The sequence below is a fragment of the Fukomys damarensis genome, unplaced genomic scaffold, assembly GCF_012274545.1.
Source record: "Fukomys damarensis isolate Sample0158 unplaced genomic scaffold, DMR_v1.0_HiC HiC_scaffold_17, whole genome shotgun sequence".
Classification (NCBI taxonomy): Eukaryota; Metazoa; Chordata; class Mammalia; order Rodentia; family Bathyergidae; genus Fukomys; species Fukomys damarensis.
This window is the reverse complement of record NW_022900929.1, coordinates 1319534-1328511: the sequence shown is the minus strand read 5'-3', so window position 1 is coordinate 1328511 and position 8978 is coordinate 1319534. Positions and strand designations below refer to the sequence as shown.

Genomic DNA, 8978 nt, shown 5'->3' with positions numbered 1-8978 from the left:
GTGTAGGGGGAAAAAATGAGAATCAAGACTTCCCATGTAGAGGTACATGATCCCAACAATGAATGTAACTGTACTGTATCCCTAAAATGTACCAATAAACTCAATAAAATTAATTAAAAAAAAAAAGAATGCTAAAGTAACTCGAGGCAAAAATGCCCTGCCCTCCAATGTTCTTCTGTCCCTCTCCAGTTGTCCAAGGCACAAGGGCCTCTGCAGAGCCCAGGCTCCTTCCTGTCACTCCTCTAGCACAGCTGAGTCCTGCCTGAGGCTCGGAAGCAGGGTGCTGTGGCAGCATCTGCCCTACAAGCCAATGTCGCTGGAGTCAGAAAAGTTCCAGATGGTTCACAGTGGTACGAAGTGGAGTGAGGGGCAGCACCCACCATTCTCAGGGACCACCCACTCTGAAGCTTGGGGCACATCTGCAGGGGCTTGGGTAATTGGAGAGAAGAGGCCAGAGGGTCCGAAATGTCTTACAGAAGGGCAAAGGCTTGGGAAGGGTCCAGACTCAGGTCTGCATTTCCACATGTGATCCTCAGACTCACAGTGCCCAACAACTGATTAGAAACGCAGACTCCCAAGCCTCACTCCAGACTCCTAAATGCAATTATTGCTGAACGAAGTCTAGCTGGTGATGCCCTGCCTGCCACAGCCCAGCTGTCCCCAGACCTGAGCATGCACTGAAGTCCCCTGGGGCTGGGGCTGGTGAGAGCAGGTGTCTGCCCCTCCTGGGGGTGACTCAGGGGTCGGGGGAGCCCAAAGGTCTGCATTTTCAGGAGGTTCCCAGGGTGGCCAGGACTCCCACTTGGACCCCAGCATCTACCCAGGACCTTAGACAGAGCTGCATGTCCAACTCATGTTGGATATGAGCCCACTTCCAGGGACCCTCACGGGTGCCCTTCTGTGCCCCTGATCACAGAACACGCCAGGGCTGCCCTACCGCCTCTGGGCATCACCCTGCTTGCTGTTTGCAGGCCTCATCTGTCACACAGGGAAAATAGACCACGCCACACCCGGGGTGCTTGGCAACACTCAGCACTCAAGCTTTATTGAGCAGTAATGGTGGTATTTCATGGGAATGAGCCACATGACAATGTAAGCACAATTTTCAGCACAAAGTCTGATAGCAAATGGTCGCAGCAGCAGAGGCCTGGCCCTGTGATCCAGCCCGGACCTCATCTCCTTGCTGCTACCGGTTCCACCTCCACCATCATTGGGTTAGAGGGACAAGAGGGGCTGGTTCCCCCACTCCATCTCTGATTCAGTGTCTTCCTTCCTAAGGTCACCTCGGAGCAGCCAGGGAGCCAAGGTGCCCTGTGACTGATACACACAGGGAACCCATGTCCCCATGACCTCAACCTGTCCTTTCGCTGCAACACCTTTTCCTTGAAGGATATGGTACACAGGAGTTTCAATAAAAGATGACAAATTTATAAAGCACTCTGCACACACTCATCCTGCCCCCACAAGCAGGCAGAGAGTAGGGTGGCCTCAACATGGGGACAAGGAGGGCCGGGGATTTAGCTCAGTGGTTGCAACACCTGCCTCGCAAGCCCAAAGGCCTGAGTTTGATCTCCGGTACCACACAAAAAAAAAAAAAAAAAAAAAAAAAAAAAATGGGGACAAGGAGAGGCAGGGATGAAACATAAAGGGAGAGCCCAACCCAGGAGATGGAGGGCCAAGGGGGAACTCAGGTGTCACCTGAGTTCTAGTTCTGCCATCTGAGTTCTAGTTCAAGTGCTCTGCAGCAATAGCAATTCACCGATACAGAGTGAATCATGGAGATGATCCATGACAAGTGTGTATCTCTGTGGTGTGTGTGTGTGTGTGCGCGCGCGCGTGTGTGTGCGTGTGTGCATGCGCACACATACGCCCTTCTCTCTGAGGGTGCGCCCAGCTGCCTGCACAACCTTTCGCTATGCATCCTGGACCATCTGTGAACTCCTTCCTAGCTCTGGCACAGACATGGCTTCCCCAGGAAGGGCACTGTGAGCCCCCGATGGCAGATATGCCAATGGGAGAGGAATGGGTGAGGGGCAGCCAGGCACCGTGGGAGAATCCCAAGGTAACACACCAAGTGTCAGAGTCCTGTTTGGCACAGGGTGGGGTGGGGCTGCCCGAGAGAGGCTCACAGCAGTGGCTGCACTATACAGATGGGCAGATGGCTGGGGAGGTGGCTGCAAGGGTCTCGCGGCAGCAGCCAGACTGTACAGATGGATGGGCAATTGGCCACATGGTCTCTCCTTCTCAGTGACACACCACCCTGCCTGAAGCTCCAGTCTGGCCATCAGTGAACACAGTTACGGGCTGGGGTGGGGTGCTCACACTGTGTACGTTCTGACAGACTTGTAGAGGGGCGGGAGTAGCCCATGGTTCTCTCGGACAACTTCCAGGTACTCAGATGATGACTCCAGCAAGAAGGGCCCACAGCACAGCTGGCAGCAGCACTTGACCCCAGAGGGCGGCTCCGGGTTCTTGTCAGACATAGGGGAAAAGTCAAAATCAGCCACCTATGATGAACAAAACCCCATGGGTCGGTTGCCACCCACCAAGACCCCTGTCAGGTGGCCTTATGAGCTCAGCAGCCTAGAAGCAGAGGCATGTGAAATGCCCACCTGCCACCACATATACACAAGGATGAGCATAGAAGGAGTTAGGTCAGAGGGCACTGCAACTCCGCAATTTGACACAGTCTACAGATGAACCTTGGCACACCATCTTAGACCATAGGGCCCACTCTAAAATCAAGACCCTTCCAAGTGTCCTGTTCTGGCCCTGGACCCTCAGCTCCTTCCTGGGCGGGGCCCAGCTGTCCAGCCCATCCTCTGAGCACCCACCTCCGCCACGTCCTTCTGCTGAGTGGCATTCCGCAGGGTCATGTACATGATGAAGGCCAGCATCACGGTGATAAGCGTGGCACACGGGAAAGCAAAGACAGCCGGCTGGAGTCCTGGGAGTGACAGGGGGTGTTACAGGGCTGGGAGCTGGGGCTCAAATACTCCTTCTCAGGTGGCTGGCACAGTGGGGAAGGGAACAGTCAGCCCAACTAATGGTCGCTCTTCTGTTTAGGCAACCTCAACTCAGGACTGATAAAAAGAAATTGGGGTGTGTGGGAAATTTTTTATTTCAAGTAGTGGGAATTGAACATAGGGCCTTTACACTGAGCTACACTGAGCCCTTCTTTATTTTTATTTGTTTGTTTTTTTGAGATAGGATCTCGTTAGTCACTGAGTTGCCCAGATTGGGCTTGAACTTGCCACCTTCCTGCCTCAGTCTCCCACAATGCTGTAATTACACGTATGAACCACTACTCCTGGCTTGTGTGGAGGTATTTTAAGTATGTCCATGGGTTGCTTAATAGTAATCCTTGAGAGGGGCTGTGATATTCTCCACCTCCAAAGTGTGGACTGGACTCTGAGACTGACTCCTGGCCTACAAGCAGCTGGCAAGAGCAATGGTGCCTGACTCCTGAGACTGAACCATGAGAGAGCACTGCTTCCTCCTGCCTCTTTTGGGAAATGTGGTTTGAGGAAGGGAAGCCAGGTTGTACGGCAGCCTTGTGACCTCTGCCGCAACCTCCCACCATCTGGGCTTACCTGCCAAGCCTGTTGCTTGGGAGCAGCGTGGCAGATGGGAAACAGCCCGGTGTCTGCAGTTAGGTGGCCCTGGGTCTGAACCCTGGCTCTGAACAGGCTGTCTGATGCTGATGAGAACCCCCAAACTGCCATGGAAAGGCACAGAGGTGAGAGATGTGGCTACACCTGGCACATGTGGGTGACCAGGAATTGTGGGCTCTCTCTCGTTCTCCCCACACCCTTGGTGAGGATGCCGCTTCTCATGAAAAGGGGGTGTGATCGCCTGTTTCGGTGGTGCACACCTGTAATCCTAGCACTTGAGAGGCTGAGGTCAAGGCTGACCTGGGTTATATAGTGAGTTCAAGGCCAGTCTGAACTACATAATGGAACCCCATCTCAAAAAAACGGACGAAAGAAAAGGGGGTGTGATTGGTGTGATCACCTGGACTACCGTCTTCCCTGTTGACTTCAGGGGATCCTGGACACTTGGTGCTGGGGCAGCAGGGCCCAGGGTACCTGACAAGACCCACAAGGTCAACCAGAGCCGGAGTGAAGCATTTTCCGAGGAACTCAGAGACAGACTGGGGACACTGGAAGGGACAGTGACAACACCAGGTGCAGGCCAAACCCTGAAGGCAGGCTCAGCTGGCAGGTTTTACATGCACTCCAGAGTGCTAGGGAGAACCCTACTCCTACCAAAGAGCACTGGGCCCGGAGTCTGGAAGCCAGGTTCGTGCTCAGGTTGACATCCAACCTTGTTGCTATCCTGTGCCTCAGTTTCCCCTTTTGTAGCATGGAAAGTGAGACAGGGTAAGGCATGTGAAAGGCCATTTCTGAGGGGCCTGAGTTGGGACTCTCCCAGGATCCACGCCGCAGTCTACTGCTTCTGGCAGTAGGTGGGGAGAGTCGACAGTGGCCATCGGGTGGGAGTGCTAGGGGTTGTGGCTAGTGACACTGATGGTGCCAAAGAAATGTCAGAGCCTATGCAGTAATAGCGGTAGCCGAGTTGGTTGTCATTGTTTAGTGGTGCTGGTGCTGGTGCTGGTGCTGGCAGAGCTGATGGGTGGGGATATGAGGTCGATAGAGCTGGTTACCGATGGTACTGTGGAGTCTGGTGGTGGTGTGAGGTTGGTGGGGCTGGTTTCTGTGGTATTGCTGGTGTTTGGTGGTAGCAGTACTGGCACTGGCTGTTGCCAAAGTGAGGAGTGATGCTCATGGCGCTAGTGTTGGTGGGGCTGGGTGCTGGTGACTTTGGGAAGGGTGGCTCCTAGGAACCTGTGGTGGGCGGTGGCAGGGCTGACAGCGGGTATGACTGGTTGCCTGTGCAACACTACCACAGAAGCTGAGGTGTCACTTACTGGAAGGCCACACCTGGATCCTGTGGTACTGATGCGTCTTGCTGATGACGTTCTCAGCCCGAATGCTGAAGCAGTAGTCCCCGGGATCGCGGAAGGTATGGCTCAGGTTGTAAGCCGTGCTGGCCACAGACACAGGGTGGCACTCCCCTTCCTCCAGTGGGAGGCACTCGGGCTTGAGCCGCCAGCACACAGTTAGAGGGGGGCTGCAGACACAGAGACGGGTTTTCAGAGAGGGCTCGGCAAGGAGCAGGGGCACAGTGAACTCCAAGTGCCACACGCTCTTGAGCAGGAAGTGCAATGGCGCAGGAGAGGTGCCTCAGGCCCCGAGGGGACCCCAGGCCAGTGAGGCCAAAACGTGCACAGAAGGCTCAGCAGAGGCGAGGCAGCGCTGCTCTGGCACACAGGGTGTGCTACACAAGCACAGGGCACCAAGGAGCCCGCTGCATGAGGAAGTCAGGAAGCTTTGTGGGAGAGGTGGTACTAAAGCAGGATCTACGGATAACCAGGCTCTTACTGGGCTAGAAGGAGGCCAAGCACTGGCTCAGAAGCTGGAAAACATAGCTCTAGCTGAGGAATGCTGAACAGTTGTTCCCATTTCACACTACCCTGGGCCCAGTAAAACACAGGCTCACCGCCCCTCAAAGACCAGCTCTACCAAACCCAAATGGCTCCCATTCTCCAGGTACTAAGCTCCAGTCCCAGGACTTCGAATTGAACCCAGGGCCATCACACTGAACTGCACTCCCAACCCTTTTTATTTTTTCTTTTAAGATGGGGTCTTGCTAAATTGCCCAGGCTGGGCTCAAACTTGCCATCCTCCTGCCTCAGCCTCCCAGAGCACTAGGGTTAGAGCTGTGTGTCACCACACCCAGCTCCCTCCATGCTTTGTGAAACTCATGCTGCAAATAGTCCCAGAGGCATGTCCTGCTTCTCCAGGACCTGAGATTGGAGCTGTGCAGGGTAGAACAGCAATATCTTTCCACAAGCCCACTGGGGCTGGAACAGGCTTGGGAGCACTTATCAAAGTATGGAGGGCCTCAGGGCCCCTGCTGGGCACTCAGGGTCACTCACCTCCCCAGGAAATTCAAGGTCACAGTCATCTTTTGGAAGGTCTGAATTAGGGTAGGTCCCAAGACCTGGATGCCTCGAAGGGTTTCTGTAAGGAAAAAGGACACCATTCATCCAGTCAGCTGAAGACTGCTGTCCTGGAACTTCCAGGGCTCTGGGCTGTGTGGCCACTTCCCTGACTTCTCTTCTGTCCCTCCTCCAGGAATAGTCACAGGTCTGTCCAGGGCACCACCTCTGTCAGCAGCAGCAGCAAGGGCCAGAGCCAGCTCAGAGAAGCAGACAAAGGCCAACTGTCCTGCTCACTGACACTAAGCCATTGCCTGTGCACAGGGAAAGCGCCACCCCATGTCCACCAAAGCCAGGAAGAGATGGCTTGGGTACCCCCATCCGCACCCAGTGCAGAAAAATGAGATTCCCATCCTGCCAGGGCAACCTTTGCCCCAAAGAGGCAGATGCAGGCCAATGGAGGTAGGAGGGCAGGAGCTGCAAGTTTCTGGCAGCCATGGCAAGACCTCTGGTCACCTGGGCTCTGTGAGCAGGCAGTCCTGGGCCAGATGCTGGCTTTGCCACTGGGCTGGTAGATGACCATGGTGTGGCCTCCAGCACCCTCTCTATAGCGGGGAGGACAGCGGAGATACAAAGAGGTCTACAGGGTATGAGAAAGGAGCCAAGAGCCAGCCTAGAGACACTGTAATCTAGAATGCGTGGCATCTGGGTATCTTTGGGGACTTGAACACTCAGCCTGCACCCGCTCACCCTGAAGCTTCAGCGAGGTGGAGAAGTTGCCGGTCTTCTGCACAATGCCCTTTGTAGTGCCATCTGGCTTCACCTCCTCCCACTCAGCCACCACCTTAAGCGTCACCGTGAAGGTTCCAATGACTGAATAGTTATAATAGACCACGGAGTTGTCCGTCACCAGCAGGGTCCTGGAAGGTGACAGGGAGGAGGGAGACAGCAGACTGTTTCCCCTTCCTATGCCTCAGAAATGATTCATGGTACTTGCTAGTGTGAGGGTGACATGTGGCTACCCAGGTCCTCCAAGAGACAGATGGAGACAGGCCAATGGTGTCAGCCTGTCAGAGCTACCCAGGGCACTGCTTTCACCAATCCCAGTACCCATAAACCCTGTTCCCAGTACTCAACTGATCCTTTTTTCTCACAGATCCTTTATCTCATCATGAGTCAGGGATCCACAGTCTACCCTCCATGATTCAGAATGAAGTTGGTTGTGGGTTCCATGAACTTTTTCTAGTTTACTGAGAGAACCCTGAGTGCTAATTCTACCATTTCATGGTTTTTTGGGGGGAAACAAAGTCTCTATAAATAGGGGAGGGTGGACGAGGTGAAGTGAGGGCAGGAGTATGGGGAAAAAATGAGAATTGAGATCTGTCATGTAAAGATACAAGATCCCAATGATGAATGTAACTGTACTGTATACCTAAAAAGTACCAATAAAATCAATGGAAAAAAAAATAGAAAAGGACAGGGGACGTAGCTCAGTCCAAAGGCCTTGGGTTCAATCCCTAGTGCTAGAAGAAGGAAAAGGAAGTGAAGGAAGATAAGGAAAAGGAGGAGGAGGAAGAACAGGAAGAGGAGGGAGGAAGAGAGGCTGAGGGTCTATAGGTCAGTGGTAGATCATGTGCTTAGTACACTTGATCCCCTGGGTATAGTTCAGAGCAAAAGGGGCAGGGGGTGAAGGAAAGGAGGGAGGGAGGGTGGAGGTGTGAAGAAGGGAGAGGAAGGGAGGGCCCCATCACACAGGAAAAACCATGTGTGGACACCCTAAGAAGCCTGCTGGCAGGAAGAAAGCCCTCAACAAAACTAACCTTGGACACACCTTGATCTTGAATTTAGAGCCTCCAGGGCTATGAGAAGAGAAATGTTCTTTGCCCCCAACTCTGTGGTTTTTATTATCCAGTTGGGCAGACTAACACAAATCCCAACAAAAACCCTGAGCAGGGCCAGGGATGTAGCTCAGTGGCGCCCTGCCTGCCTCACAAGCACAAGGGCCACTATGTGGGGGTGAATAAGGACATACCCATCTCCGAAGTCCCAGCGGTAGAGAAAGGAGGCAGACTTGAAGAAGTTGCTTGGGTCATGGAGAAGGAAGGAGATTTTCAGGACTGTCTTGGTGAGGTAGGAGCTGGGCCAGGGCAGGGAGGTGTTCTGAGAGACCACGATGTTCCCCATGAGGAACTCTGGGAAAGACAGGGGAAGGGAACAAGGAGCCTGAGTGACATCACAGGCAGTTAAGTGAAGTGGCTCTCCCAGCCCAGACCTTCAGGCTCTAAGAGCTGGGTGGAGAAAAGAGTCCCACAGGACCCTGAACATAGAGACCTCCACCTCCTGCCCTGCTATCTGGCTGCTAGTGAAGACTCCCCATGTATGCTCTTTGCATAGCAGCTCTAAGTTCTACTGACTGCATTTTCACTCCCAATGTGCTGGGCTCTGTCAGGTCACTGCTCAAAGTCTCATTCTCTGAAGAAAAAAAACAAACAAAAAATTAAATGCTGATTTTTTTTTCACAACAAAAGCACAAAGTAAAATGTGCTCAGTAGAGCTTATGTGGAAAATGCTCAAAAGCAGAATAAAACTAGGACACGCTATCATTCAAACACTACCATTGTTAACATTTTGAAACACTGCAAAGTATTTATGTGTGGCTATGTTAATGTATACATACATATATTAAATACAGCTTGCTGCATTGGTTATATAATTCTGTGATTTGCTTTTTTTTTTTGGGTACTGGGGATTGAACTCAGGTCCTTGCACTTGTGAGGCAGGTGGCAGAACCACTGAGCTATTACAAGCATGAGTATTTACTCATGACATTGTGAACTCATTGTGAATGTCATTATTTTTTATTAAAGATTGCAAACATACATGACAACAAGAAATGAAGATACTAAATAAAAATAAAAATTTCAAATATCTCTCTCTCTCTCTTTTTTTGGGGTTTTTTTTTTTTTTTTTTTTT

General features: G+C 52.4%; 1 protein-coding gene across 2 annotated transcripts in view; it reads right to left on the bottom strand.

Moving 5' to 3' along the window:
* Positions 1-1590: 1590 nt before the first annotated feature.
* Positions 1591-8978, bottom strand: part of Tmem130 (transmembrane protein 130) — a 15935-nt gene continuing 8547 nt past the window's right edge. The window contains exons 3-8 of one of the 2 annotated variants that reach the window (XM_010642739.1): positions 8037-8196; positions 6755-6924; positions 6002-6086; positions 4931-5133; positions 2835-2947; positions 1591-2507 (exon numbers count right to left, since the gene is read on the bottom strand). In XM_010642739.1, the coding sequence (XP_010641041.1) occupies positions 2319-2507; positions 2835-2947; positions 4931-5133; positions 6002-6086; positions 6755-6924; positions 8037-8196 (920 nt within the window). In that variant the 3' untranslated portion in view covers positions 1591-2318. The remainder of the gene's footprint in view (positions 2508-2834; positions 2948-4930; positions 5134-6001; positions 6087-6754; positions 6925-8036; positions 8197-8978) is intronic. The other variant, XM_010642740.1, reaches the window with a different exon arrangement.